The following is a 17,398-nucleotide window of genomic DNA, read 5'->3' on the forward strand; positions in this document are numbered from 1 at the left end:
AAGTAGAAATATACACAAAATGGATCTGTTATGTTTATATGTATAGTGGTGTAGTGTTTAGTGCTACGTGTTTTGCTCACCAGCCACTGTGGCTAGTTGTTTTCCAAAGTTACAAGCCACTCAGCATTTTCGCTGGCCACAATTTTGACCGATACCATGGGGAAAAACTGCCATTTAGTCTATTTTTAATGTTATCTCATAATTTGGCAGCAGATATATTAGGCCGCTGCTGTCACTTTAAGACCTGACGCACGGATCCATTATACTGTTACGCAAGTTTTCTTTCTCAACTGTTTACGTTCATTTAAAACATAACTGACTGTGTTTAAGTGAATACTAGACTGTAATTTGGACAATCTAAATTTGACAAACACTACATTGCACTTAGTATATTGTTTCAGATGCCTTTTTAAAAGACTACAATTGAAAAATGTATGATACAAATAAATTTCAACTCACCAAAGTGGCTAGAAGGAGTGACTGCATTAAATGCCACTGCTGAAATGGTGTATATATTTTCCTCCTTTTGAAAAATAGTTTTGAGGTTGACGATGTGTCTCTATTTAGCCAGTGTGAGCAATGCCAACATTTGAATGTACATTATCATTCTCAATCTTTTTTATTGGGAACACTATCAAATATTTTTTTTTATTCTCGTATCAAAATATGGAAAGTATTAAGTTAAGATATTTTCATTTAGTTCTGGGTGAAATTACATGTGCACTCATCCATGTAATTACAAGAACCCTCCAGCTGAAAATATCTGATTGTGTATGAAAATGTCTCGATCCAAAAGATTCTTGCAATCTGTAAATGAAACCCACATGAAATACCAGAACAAGAACTACCACTAATCAGTCCTTTGAAGAGTTGCTCCACTCCTAGTTTTTCTGTAGAAAACTCCCACGCTTACAAATGATGTTGTTTTAGTGGCATTCTGAGGTTAGAGTAAAATTAAAAATATATACACATGCAATAAACACTTAAAAATATGTTTTCAATTACAGAAACCACATTGTTTCTCAACAGCTCAGTTGTTTTGTATCACAATTTATCAGTTAAGAAAGATCTTAAGCATAAATTAATCCGAAATTTAGATATGGTTTAAAAACACATTTTTGCTCCATTAAAGGGTAGAAATGGCCGTGCTTTCACAGTTGTATTACAAACCTGTAGTGAGAATGGGGGGGAATGAGTGGGTCGAGCTGATACATTTTATTAGTGAATAAGATGAATAAAGCCTGGGGCTATTCTCTTTCATTTTCAACTCAGCCAAATGCCAAAGCCCAGAGCAATTAATAGAAACCATAAAACATTGCCATTAAAATGGACTCAAAGTTCTGGCAACGGTTCAGCTCCATCTTATATATTAATTTATTTTTAATTCAACAAATGCTTTGCAGCTGTTTTACATTCTTTGAGCTCAGGGGACAAAAAAGTAGCCTACACCTAAAAAAGAAAGGAAATAAAAGTCTGATCTACAAAAGCTTTTTTATGTCTTGTTAAATGTTTGTTTTATTCTCCTGTATTGTAGCCTATTTTATATTGTTACTTTCTTGGTAGGCTATTATTTTATTTATTACCATTACTGGCATTTTTTATGTCATTGGTATGGTTTAAGCTATGGCAATAAAATAATTTGCAATTATTTGAGTAATAAAATAATGACATTCTTGTTGCAAATTAAATAGCTATAATAAAGATGTATCTCCTTAACAAAAAGGTTAAAACAAGACTTACTCTAAATTTACTCTTGAGTAAAATCATTAGGCAAAAAGCAGAATCAGATGAATAAAATAAAAAGGGTCTGAGGGAGAAATATATATGTGTGTGTGATACAATTTCTCCCTCTGGTCCGTGTAAACGTGATGTAAACACGCACACAGCACGTGCTGGCGAGAGGGACCATTGAGCTCTTGCCACGTCATCATCAGGAGCCGGTAGTGAAACGCGCGGTATTTTGAAAACAACGAAACACAAACAGACGCTAGCTTTACTTTCGATCTTCAAATCCGTAAATTAACGCCTTCAAGCAGCCAAAACATGTCAAAGAAAGCACCGAGGGCAGCGCTGAAGCTCCATATGAAGAAGAATGCTAATATACGGATAGGAAAAAACGCGGACTTGATGGTGAGTTGATGAAAATTAAACGCACCAGTTTCCTCCGTACAAACGCGCGTCACATTCACGTGAAAATATACTTTCAGATTAATCAAATGAGTAATTTAACTGCTAAATGACGTGTACTGATTTGCAGTTGTTGTGTAGTCAGAATATTGCCTGTTTCGTATGTAGGATACGCCATATTTATTGAGCTGTATGTTCATGTTGTCTTGGTCTGTTTCAAAATCTAGTAAGCCGCCTACGTAGGCAGCATTTTAGGAAGCTCGGAACATTTCCAACACCCTAATGAAGCCCAGAAATGCTGTCTAGGTAGGGAGCTCCGTAGGTTTTTAGAAACAGATAGGTTGTTGTCATTATTAAGCAGGTAATTTCATACTTTGAAAGACTAAAAACATATTTTGAGCAGTGCATATTACAATTAACGTTCACACGATATAGGCCTAATGATTTTTTTAATTTTGAGTGTTATGTTCTGTTTTGTGAAAAGAGCAACATCTGGTCAGATGTGATGTAAGTCTGATTTAAGTGGGCATTATAATGCAGTAATGCGAGGTTGCAAATTTATTAGATTTTCTCTCTCAGATCTGCCAGTATAACAGTTAACGTTACTTTACAAGACATTAGTAGGTAAACCCCTACATTACAAACCATTAAACGGGTAAACAAACATTTTATATATAGCATCATAGCATGGGTGAGTCTGTTTAATGAAAGGAATACAGCTGATGTAAATGAGCTGGATACATGTGGCTTCGTGGGCTCCTTTCATGTTGTCTTTTTGCAGACCTCATTATGGCAAAGATCATAAAGAAGCGTTTTCCAAAGTAGTGCTTTTCATATGGAGGTGAATTTAAATGTTTAAAGCAACAGTAGTCTGCTTAATTGTATTACTCATTTGCATTATTATCAGGAAGCACTGCTCTCTTCCATCCAGCCGCATGCAGATCATAACTTTCATAGTCAATAAGTCAATACACTTTTTCTCTTTAAGCAGATAATTAGCTACATAAGTTATTTATCCCTTTTTTTTTACGATTTTTGTTTGGTTTTTATGTACTACTGCTAATAATATTTTTGCTAGTTTTTATTGCTATATTTATTATTTTTATTATTATTATGTGGAGTGGGACTGTTAAATTATAGACACATTCATTCTCACATTGTCCATGAGATCCATATGTCAGAGCATGTGCAATAACTGCAATACCATGGCTCCGACAGTAATTACTTGTTTGCTACCAGTGTACATTTCTTGCCCATCTTGTCACTTAGCAAAAGATCTGATTCTAGGATCAGGAAACCACAAATGGGCAGACAAGCCATTAAATCCAAACCACCATGTTGTGACTTTTGAAGCTGGTTTTATTTTAAGGAACTTGGCCCCAGATGTTTACATTTGTTTAACGTTTTATATCCGAACAGCACTGATGAAACCCAATTTGTTTTATGCATCATCACGTGAAGTGGCCACTGTAAATGTTGTTACATGCAATAGATGTATAGCAATGTCGCATGCCGCCTCTTTGATTGCTTGATACTGACCACTTCCATAGTTCATGATGATTAAAAGGAACTTCTATTTTCAAAAGGGGAGTCTGGTGGTTTAGGTTGATTGAGGTTTGCCTCTCGGCAAGTTTGCCTAGTGTTTTTCGTGGGAATAGGGGAATTGCTTATCCGTTGTTCTTAAGTTGAGAGGCACTGTACATGGTTGATTGTACTGTGTGTGTGTGTGTAGGATGTCCGTGCACTAACAGGGTCCTAATTAAAGGTCCATTGCAGCTGGTCTCACTTTATGGAGACTGGAGGTGGGGATGTTAAAGCCGCCTGAAAGGTGCTCTGCTTTACAGGGGTCTAATCCAGCCATTAAACTAAAAGGAAAATTCAGGAAAAAATGAAAGAAAGGCTCCTTTTTTCCCCATCCTATGAATATGTACCGGTTTGATCTAGTTTCCTGTGCTTTTAATGACAAAATACCTAATAAGGCCCTTCACATTTTGCTTTGTAGCCTACATCAATGTGTAATTGTTGGTCAAGCTATGAAGCGTTTTTGGCTTTCTGATGAAGCCGTTTGTCTTGGTTCTCTGATTGTAGACCTACAAGTATTTCCGCCACTGATATTGAATGCCTTTCTCTCTTTTTTGCTGGATTCACTCAAAATCCAGTGTATTCTGATTCACAAACAAATGACTTTTACGAACCAGTTAATTTAATGAATCACACCAAAAGACTCACAAACTAGATAGTTTGGCTGTGTCCAAAATGGCATACTGGGTAATTACTTGTTTTGAATAAGTAATTACTTCACTACTTCAAAAAAAAGTAGGCCTATGGCTATGTTCTAAATATGAATGTCATCCAGACAAACACATCCTGTGGACTCATGGGATAGTAAAGTGTCCATCATATGTGCACTTCAGAATCGCGCTGGAAATCATCTAGGTCATCCAGCTACTTTTTGCTACTCTTTCATGAGTACTGTGAATTCAGACATACTACTCTTGTCACACACTGTTTTTGTGAAGTATGTGAGGATTTCGAATGAAGCCTTTGAATTAGTCTGAATCCTTCAAGTAAGTTTGAATCCTTCAAGTGTTTACGTAGACTATAATATATTCTATGTCTCGTGAAGTCATTTAATAGCTTGGTGTGTTTCTGAGGAACAGACTGAAATTGAAGTCATATGCAAAACAATCATTCTGTAGAAAACCGAATGTGTTTTGCAGGTATTTATATAATTTACAGAGGCAATTTTAGGCCTTGGTTAACTTAAATAAGCTGTTAGAGTAGATGTCAAAATGTCAAATTAGAAACAGAGGTGTTTACACCCACTGATTTGAACTGTAAAACAATAACAGGAATACGGTTTCACTTTCCTCAGAAACTTCAGATCCAGATTTCCAGGACCATGACAATCACCTTGATGGCTTTTTCCTTATTATTCTGTGCCCTATCAAATGTGCTTAGACTCATGTTTTCTGTCTCCTGCATCAGATCTTACTGCATTAACACCGAAACAGCTTGTGACTCGTGAGATTATCCCGGACATACTATTTCATCTCTCCTGTTTATAAGTACGTCCTGCCGGGTGGAGCAGTGGCTTAGACAGCACTTTGTTCCCCCTGCCGAACTGAGATAGCCTATGCTGCATTTGATGGTTGATTGAACACAAAAAATAATCAGCTGCATCCTGCAAGGTTTTCTTTTTCCAGACCACCCCTCAAATTGTAGAGCCACCACTTTTGCTCCCCGACAGCAACGTTTCCTCCCTGGTGTTAAGGATCTCTGGGAAAGTGGAGCAAATCATGGGTCTGTTTTGGAGGCCCAGGCCAAGAGCTCCTGGCGTTTTTACACCAAGTCATTAGATGTTGTGCCTGGCTTGTGTACTGTAATTGGATGATGTGTTCCTGAGAGCGAATGAGCTGAAGTTTGTGGTTGCAGGTTATTCAAAATTGTTAAGAGCTGATAATGCAATATTAGTCTGTTGAATCTGGTCAGGTAATTGAATTTGTGCTCTGCAATTTTTCATCTCACTCCATGTATTAATTACTTATTTGCATAATGAATTGAGATGGGACTTTTCTTTGTTATAGCCTGTTTATTAATTATCTAATAGGGGTGCATTTTAATTCGGAATTTAAAAAAAGATTGTCAATATTAGATTGAAGTGTGAGTGCACATTTAGTAATCTTTAAAAGTACTTATAATTTAAAACCACTGTTTGTAACGGAATTGATTGATATATAACTTCATTTTCTGTGCAAAGATTATACTTTTTTTTCACAACCAAAACAGAATCAAAGCTTATAGTCTAATAAACACTAATAGTTTTTGGTTTTGTTTGATCAGACTCCGTGTTTATTGGGGCAGTGTGGACTTATAGCCTTAACTTATGCATACTTTAAGCTTTAACACTGTTCGTTGCTGTCGTCCCATCTAAGCAAAGACAGAAATGTCCTTCAGGAACTGTAAGTCCAGATTCATCTTGTTCTTATACGGTAATGCTTTTTTTATTGTTTTTTATTTACAAGAACAAGATGACATTTTTTTGGACAGATCGCATTTGGATAGTGTGACTTCTGCTCTGCAGACTCTAAGGACTCTGTTCAGACTGGTTTTCTCTGCACTCCTTTGCCCTCGGTGAGGATTCCATGTGCTTTCCGTGTCTGCGCGAGTCCTCCGCTGTAATCAGTTCAGCCCGGTCGTTATGTTTTGGCAAAGCCTCTGGCACAGGGGAAACCTGGGCTTCTCAGTTTCCTTCTCGAAAACACTCTCAAGACCAGCTGTTGGAGAAGTATTCAGACGCCCCAGAGATGACCCACAATTATGAAAATGAGGTATTAATAGATTTAAATTACATCCAAATGGCTGTCGTGTAGATGCACAAGGAGTGCTGCCTTTTTTCAGCTGAAATCATTAAGAAAACTAGCTGGATATGGTTCAGCGGATCTGGTCACTGGTTACGTTTGTGTGTGCGTGTTTTTGAGACAGAGCGAAAGTGCAGGAGATGATATACAGAACTTTCTCTCTAGCAGTTTGTAGTCAGCACTCAGACCACAGTGCAGGAAATAGGTTTCTCATTGTTATTATGAATATTTTTCTATTATTTTGTTATTATAAAGCTCCTTCCCCAGTATACCCAGTCAGTTTATGAAAACTAAGCTGTAAAAACAAACCAGAGATCAATATTATAATGTTAGAAGCATTAAAGGTACAGTAGCAAAAGCAGTCAGTTGAATTCTAAGTTGGAGAGTCGAATACATGTATATTATTTGCAGATATTGGATATTTATTGATGACATTGTATGTTTAATGGTCTGTTTTAATATTTAGATGACTTTTACTTTCAGTCAGTTGTAACTTAAAGGCAAATGACAACATGACATGTAACAAGTTATGTTGTTTACATTCACATAAAAAAATACTTAACATTTATTGTGCTTTTTAAAATAAAGTAGTACAAATTGATAATATTTTATTGCCGTTTATTGATTATCGGTCATACAACGGAAATTGTTATTGGCTTTAGAAGAGATTGTTGTCATGCAAAGGAAATGAAATGTTAAACAATATGAGCATTTGAAGACTGCACACAATGGGAGATTGTAGTGGCAAACTGTGATTTACACTCAAAAGCAGGGCCATCTGATCTTATTATGTATACAGTGAATATTTATATACATGGCTTCCATGTGATTCAGAACCACCAATAACATTTTAATGATGGCAAATAATAACCCTAGCAATGGAAGGACACACCTGTACATTGATACAACAAGCAAGCTACACAATGAACACACCTGTACGTTGAACTAGATTCAGTGAAATTATTTTGCTTTGTGTTTATTTCTTTGGATCATATTGTTGTATTTAGAGTCATTTATATACAATGTTGTCATGTTAGCTCATGTTCCAGTGGAAGTAGTGCTGATTTTAAATATGTAGGCTAAACCCAATTTGAGCTCAAGGCTGATCTGAAATCAATCCACAAGTGCAGACCTCCTTTCAGCATCTCGTGACAAGATGCGCTAAGACAGATGAAGTGCTGAAAATGAAACAATTTCCTGGTCTAATCCGACAAGGTTGCACAAGGGCCCTTGTCTTTGGGGAGGGCTGGAAGATTTATCTTTCTTGAACACCCTCCTTCTCCTGTTGGACCTGCCTAGCAGTTCCTGTAACATAATCCTCCTTTACTGTGGTACTTATCTGTGGATCCATGCAGGGGTATATAGGGAAAGCTGCAGCATACTACACCTGGCGGAACAACAGAGTATGATATTCACTTGAGTCGCTCAAAACATCGAATGGTCCTCTTGACTCCAAGCGTTTGGCCTTTTGTGTGGCATGTCACTAAGAGCCTCTTGAAATGATTACATGGTTGTCCATCACTCAAGCATTGTGGTTCTTTTTTTTTTTTTGCTGTGGCTTAGTTTTAGTAGCGTTTCGGTTAATGGAAACTGATATGTTCTGCCTTTGCGTGTTTATTTTGATATAAATGCCATTTGTGCAATAATTTGCTGTTTGGAAATTCTGCAAATATTAATTCATGCATCTTGACAAATTAAAACATTATTTAATTAACAATTAAATTGCAATTAACAATTGTTCTCTGTGTTTTCCTTCACATGCTGTGGTCCCTGAGAAAGACACTTAGGTTTACACGACACAGTTTTCAACTGAAAACGGAAGACTTTTCATGATTTTTGGTCGTTCGTTTACACGACAATGGCGTTTTGGGGGCATGAAAACATCTAAAAACAGGTTTTAAAGCGCAAGGGTTTCAAACGATTCTTTTGCCTTCTCCATGTAAACAACAAAAATGTGAATTTGTGAAAAACGGTTACACCATGCACATGCTTAGCACATGTTCCCGCATGCGTATTACGTGTTTGCGGGGTCTCCTGACAAAGAGGCATTGCCAACTACTGGCCTGGCACGCATAATACAGCCTTTTTTTTTAGTAATTTTCTCATGAGACCGTAGGAATGTCCCATTTGTCATTTTAAGTTTCAGAAGGGTGTTCAGGAGTGCTCCCTTTGCGATCGATATGCGTACTTTTGCCGAGCCCGCACTGATGCAAGCTCCACAACGCGCGTCTTCCCGACAGTCAAAGCGCCGTTATGTCACGAAAATGCGGACTCGCGAGTGCTTAGGGTGCCATTTGGGAAAGGGCCTTAGTGTACTGTAATTTACTTTACATAAGTGTCAGCTAAATAACAAATTAATTTACTTTCCCTTGTGTCCACAGGCCCAGCTCAACCTCCTGGTTGTCCTGCATCGTCTAGCAGAGGAGTCCAAGGTGAAGGCCTTTGAGGAGAAATCAGCAACAATCAAAGTTCACCACGTCAGAGCTGTTGCAAAGGTATCCAGCACCACCATAATAATTTAGCTATCGTAATTAAGAGCCCTATAAACTGCATTAGCTTTTTGTAGCCGGGTCCTATATGGACAGATATTTTGTTTTGATTAGATTATAAATTTCTATTGTAGATTTTATTACTAAATTTTTATTTTATTTTTATATGAATTATTATTATTAAATGTGTATTATATAATGTATTATATATATATATATATATATAGTATTATATAATTAATTTAAGCATTTTTGTAGTATTTATTGTCATTTTTTTCATTGTTGAATACAAGGCAACACTGTTAAATGATGTTAAAAAAAACAATTGTGCATATACTGTATCTTTACTTTCCCCCTGATCTAGTGAACATGGTCTTATGTACAAAATATCCTACTTAGATTGAGGACTACCGGTATCCACACCTTTGTTCTGTGAGAGTAGGTCTCTTATGTAAACATTTTGTTACGTTTAAGTGACTTTTATCTCTGGTCTCTGCGCCGTTGAACTATCAGACAAAGTGTACTTCCATCTTCCCTCTTTTGTTGTTCAATTGATTTATTTTAGCCTGAGGTCCAACAATGTGTTGAGGCAGTGATGTTCTCTAACAAGCACAGTGGGTACCTAAGATTGGCTGGGTTAGGTTTCCAATGCATATTAATTTAATCAGACTACATTGTTAGCAGATGTCACCCGTGGCCGTCCTATTGATCTTCTCAACAGTATGTGTTACAGCAATCAATTTGGTCATTAGTGAACTGCCAAGAGATACATAGTGAATGGCAGCTTATCTCCAAGTCTAGTCCACCATTCCTATTGCAGACTGTTTTTTAGAGTGAGACTGGATGAGTTCAAATCAACGCTTACAAATGGGAAGAAATTGGCAGCTGTGTGCACCCCTGTGCTGATTACGATAGATTCAAATATGACTTTAAACACCATGCTGGAGTGCATGGAATTTAGTTTTAAACAAAATCAGTACAAAATAGCAGAAAAACACACTCCCACTCACCAGTCCAATTACAGGTCAAAAAAAGAGAACAAATTATATTTTCCATAAAGAATTCAGGTCTTATTTTAGGACCATTGCGATGTTTTTTTTTTTTTTTTTTCATTGACACATTGTTTTGACCTGTAGATGTTCACACTAAAGTGATTAACACATTTTTTTAACTTAATTCTCAGGAATGAAAGCATGCGTTTGATCGTGAATGCGGTCCATGCTTTGGCAGAGTTGACGTGTTGATTGCTGTTTGATTTAGTTTAGATATAGTGTTTTACTATAGATTAGGCCCAGCTGAATCTCCTGTCATTTTTATTTATTTAATCATCTATTGTTTTGAAGTTCAGGCCTTTCATGACCTGAAAAAGGAATTAAGGCAGCAAATGAACTTGCTCGTATTGCAGCCGGAATTCGGCTACATCATCTTGCAACCGCCCCTTTGATGGATATTTTTTCTCCAGCGCTATAGATTTGAACAGGGCACCACATCAAATGAGTCACAATAACACTGAACAGAGATCCGGCCAATTTTGAGTCATCGTGCTGCGTTTATTTTCACGAGGGAAGGCAGCTTATTTGATTAAGATGTAATTGTGTGCAGAGTGCTCCTTGTACAGATGCACTTGAACAGCAGGGGCATGAAAAATTCGATGCTTGTTCCAAATCAAGACTAAGTCATGATGGCCTGTCACAACTAAACATGTTAGGAATTACACGCTTTGCAGAGTTCAGGCGCAGACTGGTTCAGCATGGCCGCCTTTGAAAACAGGTGTGTAATGTAGAGCTCTGCCATGGAAAGTGGGAATTTGAGGGGAAAAAATGGGGGCGTGACTGAGAAACTGGGTGTTACCACACGATATAGGCTATTAGTAGTTTATCTGTACATGAAGTGCATTTTTTGTAGTTTCACTGTGTAAATCTATTGAATCCATAAACACAATTACATATAGTTCAGTTCATCATATATCTTAAAATGCATATATACATATTTATATATTTAATATTAATGATATATAATATTTTATTTACATACATGCATGTATATGAACACTCAAATACTGATAACTTCCAAGTATTTTCTAGAAAGCAAAAAGCTGAAGAGACCCTAGGCCAGGGATAGGCAACTCCGGTCCTGGAGGGCCACTTGTCCTGCAGAGTTTAGCTCCAACCCTGATAATAACTCACCTGCCTGTATCTATCTAGTAATCCTGGAAACATTGATTGCCTTGTTCAGGTGTTTAATTAGGGTTGGAGCTAAACTCTGCAGGACAGTGGCCCTCCAGGACCGAAGTTGCCTATCCCTGCCCTAGGCTATCAACCATGCCAAGCACACTGGTTGCATTACCCACTGAAAGGGTAGTGCTGCCCAAATTGATCAGAGGGTTATGATGCCGAAGTTTGTTGGATATTGCAGTTTCATCACCCTTTGATAGTCTTTGGCTTCCCATTCAGCTCATAGCTAAGAACCGAGGAATAATTACTGCAAGAATTAGATTGACATACAAGTGCAAAGGCATTTTACAAATAAACAGGCTATTCATCGCATGCCAATGATTACCCCTCTGTGATTCCCCCTCCGGTGCCGACCTGTGCTCTAAGTAATTATATTTCTTCTCTTTGTTACAGAAACTGTTAAAGAGCACACGTGGATAACAGGAGCTCCCCACCACAACCCTTTGTTTGTTCTACAGCATTGACCCTGTGACCTTAAATTTACTTAAAGACTTTAGTATGTGTGATCTATGGTATGAAGCACACTACAAATTTGGAACTGGCGAAAATGAACATTTTACTTCTATTATTTCCTTACGACTTTTTATGTGTACAATGGAATTTGTGTTCCCTTAAGTTGGCCCGTTATTAGGCTGTGATCCGTGATAATTTTTTCTTCATGACTGTTGAACTTTTGCTTTTTTTAAGATTTGTGTGAACCATGAATGATAGACAGTATCTAGCCCAGATATCTAAAGTAACACATGTGTGCCTCATCTCTTTGGATCATACTATGACTTAATACCTGTTAATAAACAATTTGTACCGCTTAACTTGGGTAGCACATGGTTGAGTAACCATGCAGTGTTTCTTTCCTCGCTCTGTAAAGCAACAAGATATCTGGCTCTCGGCCACTGACAACATTGGGACCATTATCAGTGGCTGCTCACGAAAGCAGCTTTTTAGCAGGAAAGTTTGGTCGGATGATATTTCGCTCTCCTGTGTTCCATATCCTGTGACCGTATCAAATGGACATCTTGTAATTTTCATTTCAAATTTAATCGCTGCTATCTAACTGACCTATAAGAAAATATTTCGGTAAATCTCAAGAAATCTGTCAAGAACATATCTTTTTTTAGTGTTTCTGACATGTTGAAAAGTTTAGGGTCAATAAGATTTTTAAATGTTTTTGAAAGAAGTCTCTTGCTCACCAAGACTGGGTTTATTTGATCAAAAATACCATAACAGTAATGTTTCTATTTTAATGTCTTATATGTAATTTATTCCTGTGATGGTAAAGCTGAATTTTCAGCATCATTGCTCCAGTCTTCAGTGTCACATGATCCTTCAGAAATTCTTATTTACTGATTTGGTGATCAAGAAGCACTTTTTATTATTATTATCAATGTTGTAAATGGTTGTGCTGCTTAATATTTTTGTGGAAACCTTGATACTTTTTTTCTGGATCCTTTAAAGAATAGAAAGTAAAAAAAAAGAACAGCATTTATTTGAAATGGACATCTTTTGTAACAATGTATCTCTAATTTCACGTTTGATCAATTAATTTGATCAAGTCCTTGCTGAATAAAAGTATTAATTTCTTTCAAAAAAAATTACTGACCCCAGACTTTTGAACCTTAGTGTATGTAGTTTCTAATATAATTTGGCTCTTCAGGTGTCGGTCAGTTCTGTTCTTGCATTTGCTCCATGTTCCATGGTGTGTGGGACCAAAGGGCCTGACCTGACCCCAGGACCACAGGAAAGTAAATGTTTGGGTCTCACTTTTCGGGTGTATCCCACCAATGATCACGTGACCTGGGAGTCACTCTCCTCTAATCCTTCTGTCAGAATTAATTGGGCTGCCAGGGATTGATCAGTGTTGTGTTTGTTCTTTCTGCCCGCCTCTGAGTCTTGAGAAGAGTTGCCTGTTGATAACAGTCTAGAATGTTCTCCAGACCTCTGAATCCACCTCTCTTATCTTTATCTTTCATGTATGTCATCTTCATCCTGTTCACCCTCACCCATCTACATCCTCACAGTGGGAACAGTGCTGTTTATTCTTCTACTTTTTCATCATCATGGTCTGAGATGTAGTATGTCTATTTGACAGGAGCAAACTGGGAAATCGATTATGATTAGCATTGTCATGCATGACCAGACGAGGGCAACAATGAGAATACATCCAACATGTAGACAATTCTTTTTATTAACACTAAATACTTACACTAAAAATAGTCTGTTTCTCTGAATGCTGTTAAAAATGGATATCACGCATGTAAATATAACTTAACATTTTAAAGACGTTTCTCACACACTCAGTCCATATAGATCCATATGTTCAGAACGGCCATAAAGTGTTGGGGGTGTATTATTATTATTATTATATTTTTTGTTTCAATGCTATATTGAATCTGTTGGGCATTTTCTACTTTCTAATCATTTATGAATATAAAGTAGTGTTACGTATACATTGTCTAAACTTTGTTCATAATGAAGTTAGTTGTGACTTGTTTATATCCCTCTACTCTGACAGGGTGCTTGTGTCAGAGCTTGGGAGCTAAATTGGACCCTTTCAGTCGACACAAATCTACTCCAGCCACTTAATTTTTACTCCAGTAAATGAAAAATTGTTTGTTATATAAATAACCTCCCACTGTTATATAAATGTGTTTGTTTATGGGCAGGTTACGTCAATGCTTGTCTCTAAAGTACAATAAATGGGAACAGACCTTTTCTGAGAGAGATTCCTAGATGCCTTGGTTAAGCATCGGCTTCAGGACCATTTAAATTCAAAAGGAGTATCCTACAGATCTTCAATCAAAAGAGTATGTTGTTATCTGGCTAAAAAAAGTACACCTTTATACCTTATTTACCCCTAAATGGTACAGATTGTTACTTTAAAGTCGTCATGAAAGTTGTGATGGTCTTTTCTTCCCTCTTGTAATGTATATCTGAGTGAGATGGCTTTACGAACAAGACAAAATGTAGAGCGGAACTTTATCTCATCCACTGGGAATTGATTGGTTTGTTGGGGTTTGCTATTGCCGTGATCTCATGGGAGTCGTCACGCCCTTGTGCTTCGCGTCAGTAAACAAGTCATCAGAGAAGAGAAGAAATGTTGCTGCAAGAAGGAGGGGAAGTTATTTTGATTAAAGATCATAAGGGCACATGAATTTAAAACAAATAATGATGTGTACAGAATAAGATTTTATAATAAATAAATGCATACTATATTCCATAAAAAAAAAAAGAATTGTCGATTTTGATTTCATCGTGATTTTAACGGTACATATTAATACCTTAAAGGCTCGTTTCCACCGAGCGGTACGGTACAGTACGCAATTATTTCCACTGTCAAAAGTTGTGAATTGTACCAAAATGCCGAACCGTACCGTACCACTTTTTCGGTACCCTTCCGTTGGGGTACCAGCACAGTGATACGGTGCCTCAAGGGTGGAGCTAGAGTCTCTGCAGAACGTTGATTGGTTCACAGAGAATCGTTACTTGAGATTGGTGAGTGGTGTTTTATAACAGTTCGTTTTACTTTTGCCAAAAATTTACATACAGAGATAACCGGAGTAGCAGAGCGAGCTGAGTGACGCTATCAGAACGCTGCTGTTCCATTTGCAGAATTACCGGACTCAAGTCCTTAGGAGTCATTCTCCTGATTCAGAATTGGCAAGTCCAGACTTTGCGTACTTGGTATTGAGAAACGCCTAATGTCGGCGCTTGTCTTCTTGTGACAACATGCCGAGAAGCAAGAACAGGATCTGCTGTATGTCATGCATTACTATGTCGCTTTCTTCTTTGCGCGAAAATGACGTCAATCGCTTCTGAGAGTGTTGATGTGAGTCTTATAGTCATATTAGAGACTAGCTTCATCAAAGAGTCCAGAGTCTATCAAAGACACTAGTCATATATACCTTTCTCTCAGAATTTCCTTGGTTTCCTTAAAAGGGAACTTGACTCTATTGATGTGTCTTTGCAAACTCCCAAGGTTTTTGTGACTCATGCAGCGCTGAGCTAATGGAACTTCCTGCCATTGCTATGGGGTATATGGTGATGGTCCTCTTGGGGAGATGGTCCTTCTGCTTTCCCAGCCCAAACCAGCTTCAGGAGCCAAACTATCCCTATCCCTTCTCTGAAGTAGCGTAAAGGTGATGCCATAGAAGCTGACCCTCTGTGGCATTGTGGTTTGTGGTAGGGATTCCTCATCCCCACCTGCTTATGTTACCCAGCGGTCTGCGCTGACCTTTGGCGTTACATGATTTAAAAGGGCTCCAGGCCCTCTGATGTCATGCAAGGTGTTCATGTGCCAGATGGGTGCCATGCATAGGTTATTCTTTTTACTTAACCGCGACTTGCAAAGCACTTCGTTTTTATTATTGAGCTAGAAACGCACCTTTACTCGCCAAATAATGTGCCATGATGCATTGGAAAGATGTTCACTATGGTAAAATACATGTGATGTTTCTCGGCCATAGAACATTGATTGAACATTTAAGGTTTAAGACAAAGCTGGTTTCTGAAAACACTTTTCTTAAAGCTCAGTGTGATTTACTACTTTTATTGCAAATTTTCCCATTTTTATTTTATTTTGACTCTCGCACCAATAGCATCCATCACAGAACCCTAGATTATTATTGTTGTAATTTAGTTTTGACAACTTGTGTCTGTTTTTCTATAATATATTATATTTTCGATATACAATTTAGTTTATTATTCAATAGTTCCCTTTCATAGGTTGACTCAATGATGCAGAAGCTGCCGCTATGGTAACACCTTCGGTGTGACGAATGTCTGAAGCCCTTATACCATCACGCCATTTTTTTGGTCAGTAGCGCTTAGCACCACTCCAAGAATACATCACGTATGCTTCATATCATTTCATCATATTTCATTCCTTCAGGAAGCGGATTCTCTGTTGACTATAGGAAAGCGTATTTCACATATTTATTGCTACATTTCAGAGCAGTTTTCACTCTCAAGTGGACACGATGAGTTACAGGAGATGCATCGACCTGTGCGACAGGTTCATCGCAGTAGGAGACCCTCATGACAGGTGCGTGCTGTGCAATGCTTCAGCCTTCAGCATGCTTAAGCCATGCTAAACGGCCTATCTGACTGTCAACAACGCAATAGTCTGTTTAAAAGTTTTGAACTCATTGGCTGGTGCTGAGCCAGAGACGGATGTGCACATAAAGTTTGTAAAATACTCACTGATGTCTATGGAAGCGGTAATAATAATCCTTTCCATTATAATTAGATGACACATTTTATTAATATAAAATACATAGTGTAAGTAACTTTAAAATTTACTCTATTCTTCTCCCAGTTCACTGGCCAGTAGATAAATTCACGTCAACTTGAAAAACTCACGCTTGGGAATCAGACAAAATATTTTAAACTTATGTGTGAAAAGGTTAAGAGAATAGGGGATCTACAGGCTCTTTCAGTCAGCCCTTCTTGTAAGGATTTGGCCCCGGTTGGTTAGTCTCTTTGCGACCTAGGCCAGGTTATGTTCCTACGGTTGCTTCGACTCCTTTTCGTTTACAGCAAGTGGTCTTGGAGGCTTTCCCCCCTCCTGATTCGGAGACCGGGTGCAATGTGCCCTTTGCCTCTGCCCACTGAGGGCGCTGAATATCTATGTCGACCAGAGATCCCAGTGGTATAGATCGAAGCAATTGTTTGTGTGTTTTGTCGGTAAAAACAAAAAGAGTTGCCGTCTCCAAACAGAAAATGTCTTATTGGAAGATCGAAGCTATTTCTGCGGCCTATGAGGCAAATGCCTTGGCTTCGCCTCTAGGTGTGCATGCTCATTTCACCAGAGGAATGGCTACTTCTCAGGCTCTATTTAAAGGCTCTTCTTTTGGAGCATATTTGTGTTGCTGCAGGATGGTCCTTTCCGAACACCTTTATCAAGTTATTCAGTCTGGATGGCTCCTAGCTCCCAGCTTTTATCAGCTTGAGCGGACACTTTCCCTGGTCTTCCAGCTACTCTCAGGTTTGTGAAGGCGTTATGGTATATCATTCCCATAGCAACTGCTTTGAGCGTTGAGTGAACCTATGAAAGGGAACATTTCAGTTACGTATGTAACCTTGGTTCCCTGAGTAGGGAACGGAACACTGTGACGCTGGCCGTTCCCTTACCTTTGATAAGTAACTTCCTTGGACTTTAAAATCTGTTGAAATAGCGTGTTGCACGCTG

The 17,398-nt window shown here is 38.0% G+C and overlaps 1 protein-coding gene across 2 annotated transcripts; it reads left to right on the top strand.

Moving 5' to 3' along the window:
- Positions 1 to 1,847: 1,847 nt before the first annotated feature.
- cenpw (centromere protein W) lies at positions 1,848 to 12,023 on the top strand. 2 transcript variants are annotated; one of them, XM_079627053.1, is made up of 3 exons: positions 1,848 to 2,130; positions 8,870 to 8,983; positions 11,605 to 12,023. In XM_079627053.1, exons 1-3 carry the CDS (start codon positions 2,044 to 2,046, stop codon positions 11,629 to 11,631), a joined length of 228 nt encoding a protein of 75 aa, XP_079483179.1. In that variant the 5' UTR covers positions 1,848 to 2,043; the 3' UTR covers positions 11,632 to 12,023. The 2 variants fall into 2 exon arrangements, with proteins under 2 accessions (XP_079483179.1, XP_079483178.1); XM_079627052.1 differs by lacking the exon at positions 1,848 to 2,130 and adding an exon at positions 6,261 to 6,458.
- Positions 12,024 to 17,398: the final 5,375 nt, after the last annotated feature.

Source organism: Phoxinus phoxinus, assembly GCF_949152265.1.
Source record: "Phoxinus phoxinus genome assembly, chromosome: 10".
Lineage (NCBI taxonomy): Eukaryota > Metazoa > Chordata > Actinopteri > Cypriniformes > Leuciscidae > Phoxinus > Phoxinus phoxinus.

Coding starts and splice junctions, on each gene's coding strand:
- cenpw (XM_079627052.1), top strand. CDS start 6,273: ATGTGCTTTCCGTGTCTGCGCGAGTCCTCCGCTGTAATCAGTTCAGCC. Junction 6,459..8,869: donor CCCACAATTATGAAAATGAG/GTATTAATAGAT, acceptor TTGTGTCCACAG/GCCCAGCTCAACCTCCTGGT. Junction 8,984..11,604: donor ACGTCAGAGCTGTTGCAAAG/GTATCCAGCACC, acceptor TCTTTGTTACAG/AAACTGTTAAAGAGCACACG.